The 19244-nt window shown below is 45.3% G+C and overlaps 1 protein-coding gene across 1 annotated transcript in view; it reads right to left on the bottom strand.

Moving 5' to 3' along the window:
* Window positions 1-19036, bottom strand: part of LOC139414188 (ciliary microtubule inner protein 1-like) — a 42708-nt gene extending 23672 nt beyond the window's left edge. Inside the window, exons 1-3 of the mRNA XM_071162076.1 lie at window positions 18972-19036; window positions 18472-18550; window positions 14884-14982 (exon numbers count right to left, since the gene is read on the bottom strand). Coding sequence (XP_071018177.1) covers window positions 14884-14982; window positions 18472-18550; window positions 18972-19036 — 243 coding nt within the window. The remainder of the gene's footprint in view (window positions 1-14883; window positions 14983-18471; window positions 18551-18971) is intronic.
* Between the last annotated feature and the right edge of the window lie 208 nt (window positions 19037-19244).

Genomic DNA, 19244 nt, shown 5'->3' with positions numbered 1-19244 from the left:
GCATCTCAGAAACTTGGGTGAAGTTTTGAGGAGGATGGAAGAGGCCGGTCTCCGGCCGAAGAGGTGCAAGTGTACACTGTTAGCTGATGAAGTGCAGTACCTGGGTCACAAGGTGGATGGGGTTACACGCTGTCAAAGCTAAAGTGAGGGCTGTTGTGGAAGCTCCAGCTCTGACAAGCATTACAGAGCTGAAAGCCTATCTAGGCTTACTGAACTATTACAATTGCTTCCTCCCTAACCTCTATGCCCTCTTAGCTCCAATGCATCAACTGTTAATAAGGAAGGATGTGGCCTGGAGACCTCATCTTATTGTGTGACACCTCATCGTATGGTGTGGGGGCGGGTATCACACCGGAAGGAGAATGGTGCAGAGGAACCTATCGGGTTCATGTACAGAACATTGTCGTCAGTGGAGAAAAAGTACTCCCAGCTGGACAAGAAAGGACTGGCTGTCATATTCGGAAGACAAAGATTCCACAAGTACTTATACGGGAAAACATTCACTATTGTGACCGACGATAAGCCTCTGATCTATCTGTTCCATGAACAAAAGCCAGTACCAAAAGCCAGTACCACAAATGGTCTCTCCAAGAGTTCAACAGGCTGTGTGTCTCGGGCCTACAAGTACAGAATAATCTACAAGCCAGGTTCAAGATGAGTGTGTTCTGTGGGGCTCAAGAGTAATTATCCCACCACAAAGGCAACTACTGCAGTTGTCGCATCCAGGTATGTCGAGAATGAAAGGCCTAGCGAGGTCATACGTCTGGTGGCCAAAGACGGACCAGGATGTGGAAAATGAGGTTAGCCGGTGTGCAGATTGTCAGAGTAACAGGAAGTCACCGCACCATTACATCCATGGGATGGCTGGGAAAAATATGGACACGATTACATGTGGACTACGCTGGACCCGTCCTAGGGAAAATGTTCCTCGTGCTGATTGATTCTGATTCAAAATGGATGGATGTTTACCCCATGAACACGACAACATAGAACGCTACGATTGAGAAGTTGAGACAAAGTTTCAGTGCCATGGGATTGCCTAAAATGTTGGTTGGCGGCAATGCTACTTGTTTTACAAGAACGTAATTCACAAGTTTCATGAAACAAAATATAATTCAGCATGTAATGTTTGCCCCTTTTCACCCATCTTCAAATGGATTAGCAGAACGTGCAGTTCTGACCTTGGATGAGGAAGATGCAAAGGTGTCAAGATTCTTGTTTAGCTACAGGATCACTCGTCAAGCTACAATTTGATTGTCACCTGAAGAAATGCTGATGTCAAGGAGGTTAAGGTCAAACTTGGATCTCATCGGGCCAGACTTGAAAATGAAAATACAAAAAAAGCAATGGAATCAAAAACGTAATCATGACAACAGAGCCAAACTAAGAAGTTTCTCACCTGGAGACGATGTCTGCACAAGAAACTATGGGTTTGGTCACAAATGGATGCCAGCTACAATTGAGGATTGTTCAGGACCAGTATCAAATACTGTGATCATCGGAAGTGGACAAAGACTAAGGAGACATGGATCAGATCCGAAATCGAATTCCAGTTCCATCCGTGGACATGGATCAATGCTTAAACGAGCAGGACAGGACATTGGAACGTTCCCCAGAGTTGCAGTTGGACCAACAACCTGAGACCAACAAGGCTCAATTGACCACCAGTACGGGACGACCTCCTGTGAAGTTGCCACAAAATGACTTTGTTTCACCGTCATGGTGGCACCGCCTACTTCACCTCTGAGACGCCCCATTAGAGAGACACGTCCTTCAGACTATTTCAGATCCTAAGGGAGATCATGTTCCCAGAGGTCGTAAAAATAAATAAAAGATGTGATTGTTATGAGAAAATCATAAATGTTTAGTTGGCAGCCTAGCTCAGAAAGGAATTAAGTTTGGTTATGAGCCTTAAAGGGGGGGATATAGTCATCTGGTATATTTATGCCATAATAAATTCTTTTTCGACACTACACTCCAAAAAGCAAGTTCTGCAGGTTCTAATTTAGTCTAATCTTGATTATTGTCCAGTCGTGTGGTCCAGTGCTGCAAGAAAGACCTAGTTAAGGTGCAGCTGGCCCAGAACAGAGCGGCACTTCCTTCCATCTCATATTGTTCAAATAAACAGCAAACCTGGTTTCAAAAAGCAGATAAAGCAACACCTGCCCGGCACAACACCTCTCCCTTATTTGACCTAGATAGTTTGTGTGTATGCTGTAGTATGTAGTTCTGTCATTGAGCTCTCCTTGTCTAATGATGTTCTGTATTATGCCATTCTGTATTATTATTGTGTTTGGACCCCAGGAAGAGTAGCTGCTGCTTTTGCAACAGCCAATGGATCCTAATAAAATACTAAATTCCAACATATGGACAGCTACCAATACCTAGGTGTCTGGCTAGACTGTAAGCTCTCCTTCCAGACTCATATTAAACATCTCCAATCCAAAATTAAATCTAGAATCGGCTTCCTATTTCGCAACAAAGCCTCCTTCACTCACGCCGCCAAACATACCCTCGTAAAACTGACTATCCTACTGATCCTCGACTTCGGCGATGCCATTTACAAAATATCTTCCAATACTCTACTCAGCAAACTGGATGCAGTCTATCACAGTGCCATCCGTTTTGTCACCAAAGCCCCTTATACCACCCACCACTGCGACCTGTATGCTCTAGTCGTCTGGCCCTCGCTACATATTCGTCGCCAGACCCACTGGCTCCAGGTCATCTAGAAGTCACGATAACAACACTCACCCGTAGCACACGCTCCAGCAGGTAGATCTCACTGGTCATCCCCAAAGCCAACACCTCCTTTGGCCACCTTTCCTTCCAGTTCTCTGCTGCCAATGACTGGAACGTATTGCAAAAATCGCTGAAGCTGGAGACTTATATTTCCCTCACTAACTTTAAACATCAGCTATCTGAGCAGCTAACCAATCGCTGCAGCTGATCATAGCCCATCTGTAAATAACCCACCCACCCAATCTACCTCATCCCCATAATGTTTTTATTTCACTTTTCTGCTCTTTTACACACCAGTATCTCTACTGGCACATCCCCAACTGCTCATCTATCACTCCAGTGTTAATTTTCTAAATTGTAATTACTTCGCTACTCTGGCCTATTTATTGCCTTACCTCCTCACGCCATTTGCACACACTGTATATAGATTTTCTTTTTTTTCTATTGTGTTGACTGTACGCTTGTTTATTCCATATGTAACTCTGTTGTTGTTTGTCGCACTGCTTTGCTTTATCTTGGCCAGGTCACAGTTGTAAATGAGAACTTGTTCTCAACTAGCTTACCTGGTTAAATAAAGGTGAAATAAATAAAAAATTAAAAAATGATGATCACTTTGTCATGTATTGTCATATTATGTCTTGTTCCTGTTCTTTCTCTTCACTTCGTCTCCCTCTGCTGGTCGTATTAGGTTACCTTCTCTTCCTCTCCTTCTCCCAGCTGTTCCTCATCTTCTCTAAACTACCTCGTTCACCCTTTTCCCACCTGTTCCTTTTTTCCCTCTGATTAGGTCTCTATTTCTCTCTCTGTTCCTGCTGCTGTCTTTGTCAGATTCTCGTTTGAGTTTCTCATGCCAGAACCAAACTATCGTCTCGTTTGCTTCACCCTTGTCCCGTCCTGTCGGAATCTGCCTGTTCATCTGATGCTACGTGTGATCAGGTACCTCTGTCCTCTACGACCCGCGCCTACCCAGAGAGACCAGCAGTCTGTCGCCGCTAACCCAGCTATTCTCCTCTGCTGCTAAGAAGGGGAATCTAACCCAGCTATTCTCCTCTGCTGCTAGAAGGGGGACTCTTCTGTAAATATCAGAAGGACTTTATGATTCATTTATCGCCCTCTCTGCGGGTTGTCTATTTTGCCATTATATACATCTGAAGAGGATCTATGTCTTCCCTGTGTTTTGACATTAAAGGACTCTGTTTTTGTTAAACCGCTTTTGGGTCCTCACTCACGTGCATAACAGAAGAATCTGACCAAGAATGGACCCAGCGACTTCGGATCCTCTCCACTCAGCCGTCGAGATCCAGGGAGCGATGCTAGGCAGACACGAGCAGGAATTGTCTGCTGCTCGACATGCCGTTGAGACCCTGGCCGCCCAAGTCTCCGACCTCACAGAACAGATTCACCATCTCCGCCTCGATCTACCGGCCACTTCCAGGGCTTTCGAATCTCCGGAGCCCAGAATCAATAACCCGCCGTGTTACTCTGGGGAGCCCACTGAATGCCGCTCGTTCCTCACCCAGTGTGATATTGTGTTTTCTCTCCAGCCCAACACTTACTCCAGGAGCACAGCTCGTATCGCCTACGTCATATCTCTCTTTACTGGACGGGCTCGTGAGTGGGGCACGGCAATCTGGGAGGCGAGGGCTGAGTGTACTAACCAGTATCAGGGCTTTAAGGAGGAGATGATACGGGTTTTTGATCGTTCTGTTTTTGGGGAGGAAGCTTCCAGGGTCCTGTCTTCCCTATGTCAAGGTAATCGATCCATAACAGATTACTCTATTGAGTTTCGCACTCTTGCTGCCTCCAGTGACTGGAACGAGCCGGCTTTGCTCGCTCATTTTCTGGAGGGTCTCCGCGCGGAGGTAAAGGATGAGATTCTCTCCCGAGAGGTTCCTTCCAGCGTGGATTCCTTGATTGAACTCGTTATTCGCATAGTGCGACGGGTTGATCTTCGTCACCGAGCTCGTGGAAAGGAGCTCGCGTTCTCCGTTGCCCCCCTCTCCGCATCACTACCATCTTCCTCCGCCGGCTCGGGTGCTGAGCCTATGCAGCTGGGGGGTATCCGCATCTCGACTAAGGAGAGGGAACGGAGAATCACCAACCGCCTCTGTCTCTATTGCGGTTCCGCTGGTCATTTTGTCACTTCATGTCCAGTAAAAGCCAGAGCTCATCAGTAAGCGGAGGGCTACTGGTGAGCGCTACTACTCTGGTCTCTCCTTCAAGATCCTGCACTACCTTGTCGGTCCATCTACGCTGGACCGGTTCGTCAGCTTCCTGCAGTGCCTTGATAGACTCTGGGGCGGAGGGCTGTTTTATGGACGAGACCTGGGCTCGAGAACATGACATTCCTCTCAGACAGTTAAGGGAGCCCACGGCCTTGTTCGCTTTGGATGGTAGTTCTCTCCCCAGGATTCAGCGTGAGACGCTACCTTTAACCCTCACTGTCTCTGGTAATCATAGCGAAACCCTTTCTTTTTTAATTTTTCGTTCACCTTTTACACCTGTTGTTTTGGGCCATCCCTGGCTAGTTTGTCATAATCCTTCTATTAATTGGTCTAGTAATTCTATCCTCTCCTGGAACGTCTCTTGTCATGTGAAATGTTTAATGTCTGCTATCCCTCCTGTTTCCTCTGTCTCTTCTTCACAGGAGGAGCCTGGTGATTTGACGGGGGTGCCGGAGGAATATCACGATCTGCGCACGGTGTTCAGTCGGTCCAGGGCCACCTCTCTTCCTCCGCACCGGTCGTATGATTGTAGTATTGATCTCCTTCCGGGAACCACTCCCCCCCGGGGTAGACTATACTCTCTGTCGGCTCCCGAGCGTAAGGCTCTCGAAGATTATTTGTCTGTAGCTCTTGACGCCGGTACCATAGTCCCCTCCTCCTGTCCCGCCGGAGCGGGTTTTTTTTTTGTTAAGAAGAAGGACGGGTCCCTGCGCCCCTGCATAGATTATCGAGGGCTGAATGACATAACAGTGAAGAATCGTTATCCGCTCCCTCTTATGTCTTCAGCCTTCGAGATCCTGCAGGGAGCCAGGTTTTTCACTAAGTTGGACCTTCGTAACGCTTACCATCTCGTGCGCATCAGGGAGGGGGACGAGTGGAAAACGACGTTTAACACTCCGTTAGGGCACTTTGAATACCGGGTTCTTCCTTTCGGCCTCGCTAACGCTCCAGCTGTCTTTCAGGCATTAGTCAATGACGTCCTGAGAGACATGCTGAACATCTTTGTTTTCGTTTACCTTGACGATATCCTGATTTTTTCACCGTCACTCCAGATTCATGTTCAGCACGTTCGACGTGTCCTCCAGCGCCTTTTAGAGAATTGTCTTTTTGTGAAGGCTGAGAAGTGCACTTTTCATGCCTCCTCCGTCACATTTCTCGGTTCTGTTATTTCCGCTGAAGGCATTAAGATGGATCCCGCTAAGGTCCAAGCTGTCATTGATTGGCCCGTTCCTAAGTCACGCGTCGAGCTGCAGCGCTTTCTCGGCTTCGCGAATTTCTATCGTCGTTTCATCCGTAATTTCGGTCAGGTGGCAGCTCCTCTCACAGCCCTTACTTCTGTCAAGACGTGCTTTAAGTGGTCCGTTTCCGCCCAGGGAGCTTTTGATCTCCTCAAGAATCGTTTTACATCCGCTCCTATCCCTGTTACACCTGACGTCTCTAGACAGTTCGTTGTCGAGGTTGACGCGTCAGAGGTGGGCGTGGGAGCCATTCTTTCTCAGCGCTCCCTCTCTGACGACAAGGTCCACCCTTGCGCGTATTTTTCTCATCGCCTGTCGCCGTCGGAACGTAACTATGATGTGGGAAACCGCGAACTGCTCGCCATCCGCTTAGCCCTAGGCGAATGGCAACAGTGGTTGGAGGGGGCGACCGTTCCTTTTGTCGTTTGGACTGACCATAGGAACCTTGAGTACATCCGTTCTGCCAAACGACTTAATGCACGTCAGGCTCGTTGGGCGCTGTTTTTCGCTCGTTTCGAGTTCGTAATTTCTTATCATCCGGGCTCTAAGAACACCAAGCCTGATGCTTTATCTCGTCTCTTCAGTTCTTCAGTAGCCTCCACTGACCCCGAGGGGATTCTCCCTGAGGGGCGTGTTGTCGGGTTGACTGTCTGGGGAATTGAGAGGCAGGTAAAGCAAGCACTCACTCACACTCCGTCGCCGCGCGCTTGTCCTAGGAACCTTCTTTTCGTTCCCGTTCCTACTCGTCTGGCCGTTCTTCAGTGGGCTCACTCTGCCAAGTTAGCCGGCCACCCCGGCGTTCGAGGTACGCTTGCTTCCATTCGCCAGCGTTTTTGGTGGCCCACTCGGGAGCATGACACGCGTCGTTTCGTGGCTGCTTGTTCGGTCTGCGCGCAGACTAAGTCCGGTAACTCCCCTCCTGCCGGCCGTCTCAGACCGCTTCCCATTCCCTCTCGACCGTGGTCTCACATCGCCTTAGATTTTATCACCGGACTGCCTTCGTCAGCGGGGAAGACTGTTATTCTTACGGTTGTCGATAGGTTCCCCTCGCTAAGCTCCCTTCTGCTAAAGAGACGGCACAAATCATCATCGAGAATGTTTTCAGAATTCATGGCCTTCCGTCAGACGTCGTTTCGGACAGGGGTCCGCAATTCACGTCTCAATTTTGGAGGGAGTTTTGCCGTTTGATTGGGGCTTCCGTCAGTCTCTCTTCCGGCTTTCACCCCCAGTCTAACGGTCAAGCAGAACGGGCCAATCAGACTATTGGTCGCATCTTACGCAGTCTTTCTTTTCGTAACCCTGCGTCTTGGTCAGAACAGCTCCCCTGGGTAGAATACGCCCACAACTCGCTTCCTTCGTCTGCGACCGGGCTATCTCCTTTTCAGAGTAGCCTCGGGTACCAGCCTCCGCTGTTCTCGTCTCAGTTCGCCGAGTCCAGCGTCCCCTCCGCTCAGGCTTTTGTCCAACGTTGCGAGCGCACCTGGAAGAGGGTCAGGTATGCACTTTGCCGTTATAGGGCACAGACTGTGAGAGCCGCTAATAAGCGTAGAACTAAGAGTCCTAGATATTGTCGCGGTCAGAGAGTTTGGCTCTCCACTCAGAACCTTCCCCTTAAGACAGCTTCTCGCAAGTTGACCCTGCGGTTCATTGGTCCATTCCGTATTTCTCAGATCATTAATCCTGTCGCAGTGCGACTTCTTCTTCCGCGATATCTTCGTCGCGTCCACCCGGTCTTCCATGTCTCCTGTGTTAAGCCCGTTCTTCGCGCCCCCGCTCGTCTTCCCCCCCCCCCCCATCATTGTCGAGGGCGCACCTATCTACAGGGTCCGTAAGATTTTGGACATGCGTCCTCGGAGCCGTGGTCATCAGTACCTAGTGGATTGGGAGGGGTACGGTCCTGAGGAAAGGAGTTGGGTTCCCTCTCGGGACGTGCTGGACCGTTCGCTGATCGGTGATTTCCTCCGTTGCCGCCAGGTTTCCTCCTCGAGTGCGCCAGGAGGCGCTCGGTGAGTGGGGGGGTACTGTCATGTATTGTCATATTATGTCTTGTTCCTGTTCTTTCTCTTCACTTCGTCTCCCTCTGCTGGTCGTATTAGGTTACCTTCTCTTCCTCTCCTTCTCCCAGCTGTTCCTCATTTTCAATAAACTACCTCGTTCACCCTTTTCCCACCTGTTCTTTTTTTCCCTCTGATTAGGTCTCTATTTCTCTCTCTGTTCCTGCTGCTGTCTTTGTCAGATTCTCGTTTGAGTTTCTCATGCCAGAACCAAACTATCGTCTCGTTTGCTTCACCCTTGTCCCGTCCTGTCGGAATCTGCCTGTTCATCTGATGCTACGCATGATCAGGTACCTCTGTCCTCTACGACCCGCGCCTACCCAGAGAGACCAGCAGTCTGTCGCCGCTAACTCAGCTATTCTCCTCTGCTGCTAAGAAGGGGACTCTAACCCAGCTATTCTCCTCTGCTGCTAGAAGGGGGACTCTTCTGTAAATATCAGAAGGACTTTATGATTCATTTATCGCCCTCTCTGCGGGTTGTCTATTTTGCCATTATATTCATCTGAAGAGGATCTATGTCTTCCCTGTGTTTTGACATTAAAGGACTCTGTTTTTGTTAAACCGCTTTTGGGTCATCACTCACGTGTATAACACACTTATTAAATCCACTTTAATCTGTGTAGATGAAGGAGAGAAGACGGGTTAAAGAAGGATTTTTAAGCCTTGAGACAATTGAAACATGGAGTTTACATGTGTGCCATTCAGAGGGTGAATTGACAAGACGAAATATGTAAGTGCCTTTGAAGAAGTTATGGTAATAGGTGCCAGGATTCCCAGGAGCACCAGTTTTTTTATCAAGAACTGCAATGCTGCTGGGTTTTTCATGCTCAACCGTTTCCCGTGTGTATCAAGAATAGTCTACCACCCAAAGGACGTCAAGGAAGTGAGGCAGGCTGCTGTTGCTGAGTGAGTGAGTGGTGGCAGGGAAGGAGCTTCATACAGTGGGGCTCCCGAGTGGCGCAGCGGTGTAAGGCACTGCATCTCAGTGCTAGAGGCATCACTATAGACACCCTGGTTTGAATCCAGACTGTACCACAACCAGCCGAGATTGGGAGTCCCAATGGGTGTCGCACAATTGGCCCAGCATTGTCCGGGTTTGGCCGGTGTAGGCCGTCATTGTAAATAAGAATTTGTTCTTAACTGACTTGCCTAGTTAAATAAAATAAATACAGTTGTTGGAAGGGAGTTGTGTGTGTGTGTGTAGTACTGCTGAGAAAGAACAGCATGCACGCACATCATGACAAGTGATGTGAGATTCAACAACGAATAGCAGCGCTAGCTAACTACATACTTCTCCCTGAATATTATTCTTTGCTTCATTTTTTTTGTATCCTGACCTACCAATCATTACAGCCAATAGAACAAGGGAGAAAAACTGAGAAAAAAATCAGTTTCAGAAAGCAGGAGAAAGGGTTGAACAATGTCTGGATATTTAGCTAGCTAGCTAACATTGGCCAGAAAGTTGAAGTCAGAGGAGAGAGGGAGTAACATGCAGAGATGAGAACATAGGAATGAACCTCTTTGACACGCTAGTTTACTGGCTAGATACGATTCTACTGTCAGTATGCCAGGTAAATGGGGAAAAATATGGGCATCCCAGGAGAGGACAGAAAAGTATTCTGTAGGTACAGGGCCGGTCTTTGCTGTTCTGCCTCATAGGCCAGACCAAAAAACAAGAAAAAAGCAGGGTGAGTAACTTTCACAAGCATTATTTTTGAGTCTACATTCCCCCTGTGGTGATGGGGAATGGCAGCAGCACCAACTTGTATGTGGATCACCAGCATATATCTCCTTTGGCCCCTCACTGGCTGGAACCCTGTTGCTCAGTGTCCTCTAAAGTTCAATAATTGGCTTCAACCTGGTAGTGGGGCTCCTGGTTGGCCTAACCCAGCACTTTGGGGGTGAGCAGAACACACACACACACACACTTCCTTCAGTCATGTCTGTAAAGTCTCATTCCCCCTGTTTATCTAACTAATCCCTCATTATAGCGCTGCCTGTTCGTCTAGTCTCTGTAGAGCAACATATGGGGAATGGCAGCAGCAGCACCAACTTGTATGGGGATCACCTCATCCTCTAGATGGAGCTAATATCAAACCAGCACTACTGTTTTGGTGAGTACTTAAAACCTCTTTATCCTACCCCCTCCTTTTTCGAACATTCTGTTAAAAATCGCGCAACATTTCAGCGTCCTGCTACTCATGCCAGGAATATAGTATATGCATATGATTAGTATGTGTGGATAGAAAACACTCTGAAGTTTCTAAAACTGGTTAAGAGCGTGTGTTTCATCGAAAAGCGCAAGAAAAACTGGTCACTGAAAGCTGAAAAAAGTATCCATGCGCCCCTTTCATGTATTAATTAAAGGAAACCAAATTTAATATGGACACGGATGCAATTCCTACAGCTTCCACACGATGTCGCCAAAAACGTCATTTTCATTGACAAAAATCCTTTGAGACATTACCAATAGATCCGTCATTCCATCCAGCCTACAACAATCGATTTTGGAAGATTGAAAAATGGACATTGTTTTCTTGAGTAGCTGCTATTGAATACAGATCGCCCAGTGATCAATTTGATCGCTTATTAACGTTTACAAATACTTAAAGTTGGGTTACAAAAGTAGGTTGAAGTGTTTTGTCAAAGAATATAGGCAACTTATATAATTTTTTAAAATGACGTTGCGTCAGAGCTTTTTTCCTGAAGCAGACAGGCTATACAAATGGATATTTTGGGCATTCATGGACGGATTTAATCGGGAAAAAGACCAATTTGTGATGTTTATGGGACATATAGGAGTGCAAACAAAGAATATCATCAAAGGTAATGAATGTTTTATATTTTATTTCTGCGTTTTTGTGTAGCGCCGGCTACGCTGATTATTTTGTTTACGTCGCCTTCAGGCATTTTGGGGTGTTGCATGCTATCAGATAATAGCTTCTCATGCTTTCGCCGAAAAGCATTTTAAACATCTGACTTGTTGGCTAGATTCACAACGAGTGTAGCTTTAATTCAATACCCTGCATGTGTATTTTAATGAACGTTTGAGTTTTAACGAGTACATTTAGCATTTAGCGTAGCGCATTTGCATTTCCAGGTGCCTACTTGAGACGTCTGCGTCTCAAGTAGGATCAAGAAGTTAACTCTACACATTAATTTACATTTATTATTCAATTAAATTATCCAAAAAGCAAACTGCTTTTAGATTTTTAGAATCCAGATTAAAGGAATACTATTATTATTGAGCAATGTGACTTGCATTAACACTATTTCACAAGAATGTTTTCTGAAGATACCTCTTAACCATTTACTATCAATCACTTCTATAGTTCAGATTAAATAAATGGGTGTGATGAACCAATAATAAAAGGGGGAAATGCAGTGAAACAAATTTGACCATAAGTATTTAGATTGTTATTATGGATACACCTATTGGATAAATGTGTAAACTCCTCTCTTGCTTCTGAAAAAAATGGGGCTAGTTTTCAGGCCTTGTGGGTGGGTTTTGAGTGGTCATATCTCTATAAATTTTAGCTTGACCTAGCAACACTGCCAATGAGAAGCAATCTGCCAGTCCGTCAAAGTAGCTAGCTTGCTAACGTCGGCGCCGCAAGAAATTCAGCCAGCTGCCATTGACTGACTAGTAGCTAGTGCCATTTTTTCATGGTTCTAGGTAGATTTTTTAAACCATTTTGAACAAAGAGCTGTTTGGGAGGCAAATTTATTTGCTATTTTACATGTTCACTGAAAAGACTCGACGTGCCAATCTCTACAAGGAGCAATCCAGTGGTCACGTGATTTGTATCTGCTCTGTAATTGGATGATACAGACTGCAACGCTGTATGGGCTGAGTAGTTTGTTTGTTCCCTAACTCTGTAAGGGGTGCGTGTTGGTGGCAGGGAAGTCAGGCGCAGGAGAACGAACTTGGTATAAACGGAGTTGTTTAATAAATGCTGACAAAACTCCAAAACAACCAAAATGTACAAAATAACAAAGTGGGTACAAAACCCGTCGCACAACACTAAATACACTAAACACTAAATCACATACAATCAAAACACAGCAACCCGCAAAAGCCCCCACCATTTCTCCTTTACCCAAATCTAGATAGCTGATATTCTGAAAGAGCTGCAAAATCTGGACCCCTACAAATCAGCCGGGCTAGACAATCTGGGCCCTCTCTTTCTAAAATTATCTGCCGAAATTGTTGCAACCCCTATTACTAGACTGTTCAACCTCTCTTTCATATCGTCTGAGATTCCCAAAGATTGGAAAGCTGCCGCGGTCATCCCCCTCTTCAAAGGGGGTGACACTCTAGACCCAAACTGCTACAGACCTATATCTATCCTACCCTGTCTTTCTAAGGTCTTCGAAAGCCAAGTTAACAAACAGATTACTGACCATTTCAAATCCCACCATACCTTCTCCGCTATGCAATCTGGCTTCAGAACTGGTCATGGGTGCACCTCAGCCACGCTCAAGGGTCTAAACGACATCATAACCGCCATCGATAAGAGACAGTACTGTGCAGCCGTATTCATCGACCTGGCCAAGGCTTTCGACTCTGTCAATCACAACATTCTTATTGGCAGACTCGACAGCCTTGGTTTCTCAAATGATTGCCTCGCCTGGTTTACTAACTACTTCTCTGATAGAGTTCAGTGTGTCAAATCGGAAGGCCTGTTGTCTGGACCTCTGACAGTCTCTATGGGTGTGCCACAGGGTTAAATTCTCAGGCCGACTCTCTTTTCTGTACACATCAATGATGTTGCTTTTGCTGCTGGTGATTCTCTGATCCACCTCTACGCAGACGACACCATTCTGTATACTTCTGGCCCCTCCTTGGACACTGTGTTAACTAACCTCCAGACGAGCTTCAATGCCATACAACTCTCCTTCCGTGGCCTCCAACTGCTCTTAAACGCAAGTAAAACTAAATGCATGCTTTTCAATCGATCGCTGCCCGCACCTGCTCGCCCGTCCAGCATCACTACTCTGGACGGCTCTGACTTAGAATACGTGGACAACTACAAATACCTGGGTGTCTGGTTAGACTGTAAACTCTCCTTCCAGACTCACATTAAGCATCTCCAATCCAAAATTAAATATAGAATCGGCTTCCTATATCGCAACAAAGCATTTTTCACTCATGCTGCCAAACATACCCTCGTAAAACTGACCATCCTACCGATCCTCGACTTCGGTGATGTCATCTATAAAATAGCCTCCAACACTCTACTCAACAAACTGGATGCAGTCTATCACAGTGCCATCCGTTTTGTCACCAAAGCCCCATACACTACCCACCATTGCGACCTGTATGCTCTCGTTGGTTGGCCCTCGCTTCAAATTCATCGCCAAACCCACTGGCTACAGGTTATCTACAAGTCTCTGCTAGGTAAAGCCCCGCCTTATCTCAGCTCACTGGTCACCATAGCAGCACCCACCCGTAGCATGTGCTCCAGCAAAGCCAATTCCTCCTTTGGTCGTCTTTCCTTCCAGTTCTCTGCTGCCCATGACTGGAACGAATTGCAAAAATCTCTGAAGCTGGAGACTCACATCTCCCTCACTAGCTTTAAGCACCAGGTGTCAGAGCAGTTCACAGATCACTGCACCTGTACTTAGCCTATCTGTAAACAGCCCATCTATCTACCTACCTCATCCCCATACTGGTATTTATTTATTTATTTTGCTCCTTTGCACCCCAGTATCTCTACCTGCACATTCATCTTCTGCCGATCTACCATTCCAGTGTTTAATTGCTATATTGTAATTACTTTGCCACCATGGCCTATTTATTTCCTTAACTTACCTCATTTGCACTCACTGTATAAAGACTTTTTGTTTTCATTTGTTCTACTGTATTATTGACTGTATGTTTTGTTTATTCCATGTGTAACTCTGTTGTTGTATGTGTCAAATTGCTTTGCTTTATCTTGGCTAGGTCGCAGTTGTAAATGAGAACTTGTTCTCAACGAGTCTACCTGGTTAAATAAAGGGGGAATAAATAAATATCTCCGACAAGGACATGAGGGGAAACAGAGGGTTACATGCACAACATGTAATTGATGGGAACAGGGGGGGGAAGGAAGACAAGACAAAACCAATGAAAAATGGATCAGTGATGGCTAGAAGGTTGGTGACATCGACTGCCGAACACCGCCCGAACAAGGAGAGGGACCGACTTCGGTGGAAGTCGTGACACCACCTTCTTTTAGCCACTTTATGATGGAACCTTCCTCAGACGAGTTTGTAGTCACAAGCTTGATGTAAGGAATATTGGAACAAATACTAATATTTTGATTACTTTGATACACTATAAGTGAATTTGTCCAAATACTTATGACTTTTTCGAATGCGGGGACTAGATACATGAAGTACTTTCATTTCTAAACAGTGAAACATATATGAAAATAACTTCAAATATAAAGATGACATTATGTTCTGTCGCCTCATATGAAACATTTGATCTCAAATCCAAAATACTGGCGTATAGAGCACATTTTAAATGTTAGCTTTACTGTCCACGTTTGTTATACAACTGGTGCAATACTACATAGTGCAATACTTTTGACCAGGGACAAACTTGACCAGAGCCAAAAAGAGTTTGTATGGACTCACCTGGATGTATTTCTCAGGTGGGGATGGAGGACGTGTTTTAAGATGCTGGGGCAGCTCTAATCTTACAACTTCCTTCAGCTTGTGGCTCTGCTCCTGCGTCTGTAAACATTACATGGAATATCTGAACATCTGAAGAAACTCAGATACAGTGCATTCAGAAAGTATTCAGACCCCTTTACTTTCCACTTTTTGTTACATTACAGCCTTATCCTAAATGTATTACATCGTTTTTTCCCCTCAATCTACACACAATACTCCATAATGACGAAGCAAACAGATTTTTAGATCTTTTTGCAAATATATTAACAATAAAAAAACAAATAATACATTAACATAAGTATTCAAACCTTTTACTCAGTACTTTGTTGAAGCACCTTTGGCAGCAATTACAGCTTCGAGTCAGCTTGGGTATGACGCTACAAACGTGGCACACCTGTATTCGGGGAGTTTCTTCCATTCTTCTCTGCAGATCCTCTCAAGCTGTCAGGTTGGATGAGGAGCGTCGCTCCGCAGCTATTTTCAGGTCTCCTGAGATGTTCGATCGGATTCAAGTCCAGGCTCTGCATGGGCCACTCAAGGACATTCAGAGACTTGTCCTGTTGTAAGGTGAACCTTCGCCCTATTCTGAGGTAACAAGCGCTCTTGAGCAGGTTTTTATCAAGGATCTCTCTGTACTTTGCTCTGTTCATCTTTCGATCCTGACTAGTCTCCCAGTCCTGACTGCCGAAAAACATCCCCACAACATGATGCTGCCACCATCATGCTTCACCGTAGGGATGGTGCCAGGTTTCATCCTGACTTGGCATTCAGGCCAAATAGTTAAATTTGGTTTCATCAGATCAGAGAATCTTGCTTCTCGTGGTCTGAGAGTCCTTTAGGTACCTTTTGGCAAACTCCAAGCGGGCTGTCATGTTCGTTTTACTGAGGAGTGGATTCTGTCAGGCCACTACCATAAAGGTCTGATTTGGTGGAGTGCTGCAGAGATGGTTGTCATTCTGGAAGGTTTTCCCATCTCCACAGAGGAACTTTGGAGCTCTGTCAGAGTGAGAATTGGCTTCTTGGTCACCTCTCTGACCAAGGCCCTTCTCCCTCGATTGCTCAGTTTGGCTGGGCGGCCAGCACTAAGAAAAGTCTTGATCATTCCAAACTTCTTCCATTTAAAAATTATGGTGGCCACTGTGTTCTTGGAGACCTTCAGTACTGCAGACATTTTTGATACATTTCCCCAGATCTGTGCCTCGACACTCCTGTCTCGGAGCTCTACGGACAATTCTTTCGACCTCATGGCTTGGTTTTTGCTCTGACATGAACTGTCAACTGTGGGACCTTATATAGACACGTGTGTGCCTTTCCAAATCATGTCCAATCAATTGAATTTACCACAGGTGGACTCCAATCAAGTTGTAGAAACATCTCAAGGATGATCAAGGGGAACAGGATGCACCTCAGCTCAATTTCTCATAGCAAAGGGTCTGAATACTTAGTGGGGCAAAAAAGTATTTAGTCAGCCACATATTGTGCAAGTTCTCCCACTTAAAAAGATGAGAGAGGCCTGTACTTTTCATCATAGGTACACTTCAACTATGACAGACAAAAGGAGAAAAAAATTCCAGAAAATCACATTGTAGGATTTTTAATGAATTTATTTGCAAATTATGGTGGAAACGTATTTGTTCACTTACAAACAAGCAAGATTTATGGCTCTCACAGACATGTAACTTCTTCTTTAAGAGGCTTCTCTGTCCGCCACTCGTTGCCTGTATTAATGGCACTTGTTTGAACTTGTTATCAGTATAAAAGACACCTGTCTACAACCTCAAATAGACACACTCCAAACTCCACTATGGCCAAGACCAAAGAGCTGTCAAATGACACCAGAAACAAAATTGTAGACCTGCACCAGGCTGTGAAGACTGAATCTGCAATAGGTAAGCAGCTTGGTTTGAATAAATCAACTGTGGGAGCAATTATTAGGAAATGGAAGACATACAAGACCACTGATAATCTCCCTTGATCTGGGGCTCCACGCAAGATCTCACCCCGTGGGGTCAAAATGATCACAAGAACGGTGAGCAAAAATCCCAGAACCACACAGGGGGGACCTAGTGAATGACCTGCAGAGAGCTGGGACCAAAGTAACAAAGCCTTTTCTGCAAAGGGACCAGGACGACTGATCCGTGTAAAGGAAAGAATGAATGGGGCCATGTATCGTGAGATTTTGAGTGAAAACCTCCTTCCATCAGCAAGGGCATTGAAGATGAAACGTGTCTGGGTCTTTCAGCATGACAATGATCCCAAACACACCGCCCGGGCAACGAAGGAGTGGCTTCGTAAGAAGCATTTCAAGGTCCTGGAGTGGCCTAGCCAGTCTCCATATCTCAACCACATAGAAAATCTTTGGAGGGAGTTGAAAGTCCGTGTTGCCTAGCAACAGCCCCAAAACATCACTGCTCTAGAGGAGATCTGCATGGAGGAATGGGCCAAAATATCAGCAATAGTGTGTGAAAACCTTGTGAAGACTTACAGAAAATGTTTGACCTCTGTCATTGCCAAAGGGTATATAACAAAGTATTGAGATAAACTTTTGTTATTGACCAAATACTTATTTTCTACCAAAATTTGCAAATAAATTCATTAAGAATCCTACAATGTGATTTTCTGGATTTTTTTTTCTAATTTTGTCTGTCATAGTTGAAGTGTACCTATAATGAAAATTACAGGCCTCTCTCATCTTTTTAAGTGGGAGAACTTGCACAATTGGTGGCTGACTAAATACTTTTTTGCCCCACTGTATGTAAATAATGTTTTTCTGTTTTATTTGTAATAAATTTGCAAACATTTCTAAAATCTGTTTTTGCCTTCTCATTATGGGGTATTGTGTGTAGATAGATGAGGAACACGTTTTATTTAATACATTTTAGAATAAAGCTGTAACGTAACAAAATGTGTAAAAAGTGAAGGCATCTGAATAGTTTCCGAATGCATTGTATGCGATTGAGTGACCTTATAACTATAATTTAATTGTTTTGATTCAAATGGAGCCCAGTTCAGTATGTCCCTGACTGGCTAATCAAAGGAAGCTGATAAGGTTGTGTAGTTGTATTCACAGGAAATATATATATTTTTATTTTTTACCCCCTTTTTTTCCTACCCAATTTCGTGGTATCCAATTGGTAGTAGTTACAGTCTTGTCTCATCTCTGCAACTCCCGTACAGACTCGGGAGAGGCGAAGGTCGAGAGCCACGCGTCCTCCGAAACACAACCCAACCTAGCCGCCCTGCTTCTTTACACAATGCACATCCAATCAGGAAGCCAGTCTCACCAATGTGTCGGAGGAAACACCATACACCTGGCGACCTGGTCAGCGTGCACTGCGCCCGGCCCGACACAGGAGTCGCAAGTGCGCGATGAGACAAGGATATCCCTGCCGGCCAAACCCTCCCTAACCAGGAAGACACTGGGCCAATTGTGCGCCGCCCCATGGCACAGCTAGCACTGTGATGCCTTAGACCACACCGCCACCTGGGAGTTATTGGAAGTAGAACTCTTGTTCTGTGTTTATACCGCATCATGTTTCACTGGCTCACCTTGTAGGACGTGGTCAAGAATCCCCATTTATTGGGCCAGGCTTTGGCTGACTCAAGCTCTATTTTGACGTGAACTTTCCTGAAAATTAAGACACATAGAAAGCTTTTTGAAAGAGCATTGGGCCTACATAAAAACGCCAAACGCCAAACATAGCTCAGAGAACCCTACTGACCTCAATCTATATTAAAAGTATAGGTTATTTTAGGGGTACTCCTGTTATCCCAATACTAGGCTACTAATACTGCTGGCTTACTTCTTATTCTACAACCACTATTACTACTAGCCTTCTACTACCTCCACCATGAACGACTGTTACCAATCCACCATTACCACAACAAACAAAAACTCGTAGCTAATCCTCTTTAACAAAAGTGACAAACCTTGTGCTATATCAAAAAAGAAAGGCTAATTTGTTAGCAAAATACAAGGAATACAATTCAAAATTTCGTTGCATTTGTTTTGTTGTGAACCCATAGACTTTTTAAAGAGAAGAGTTTACCAGATTTTATCCTGATCCACAAAGTTGAATTCTTTACCAGATCCAGGTTGTTTTGGGGCTGCCATCTATGCCGGCAAGCTTGTCTGTCTCTCTGACTTCTTACCTTATGGTCTCTGTAAGCTATACTGACAGATATGTTTACCGTCACCATAGCAACATATTGTAGTGACACTATCCTTTTGTGTATCCTGGGATACAATGACAAATAATTGGAGTGTCACACAGAGATCACACCATACACTGTGTGTGTGTAAAACAAGAAACATGAGTACA

Source organism: Oncorhynchus clarkii, chromosome 7 (assembly GCF_045791955.1).
Source record: "Oncorhynchus clarkii lewisi isolate Uvic-CL-2024 chromosome 7, UVic_Ocla_1.0, whole genome shotgun sequence".
NCBI classification, from domain to species: domain Eukaryota; kingdom Metazoa; phylum Chordata; class Actinopteri; order Salmoniformes; family Salmonidae; genus Oncorhynchus; species Oncorhynchus clarkii.
The sequence above is the reverse complement of the archived record's forward strand: the minus strand, read 5'-3'. Positions and strand labels throughout refer to the sequence as shown.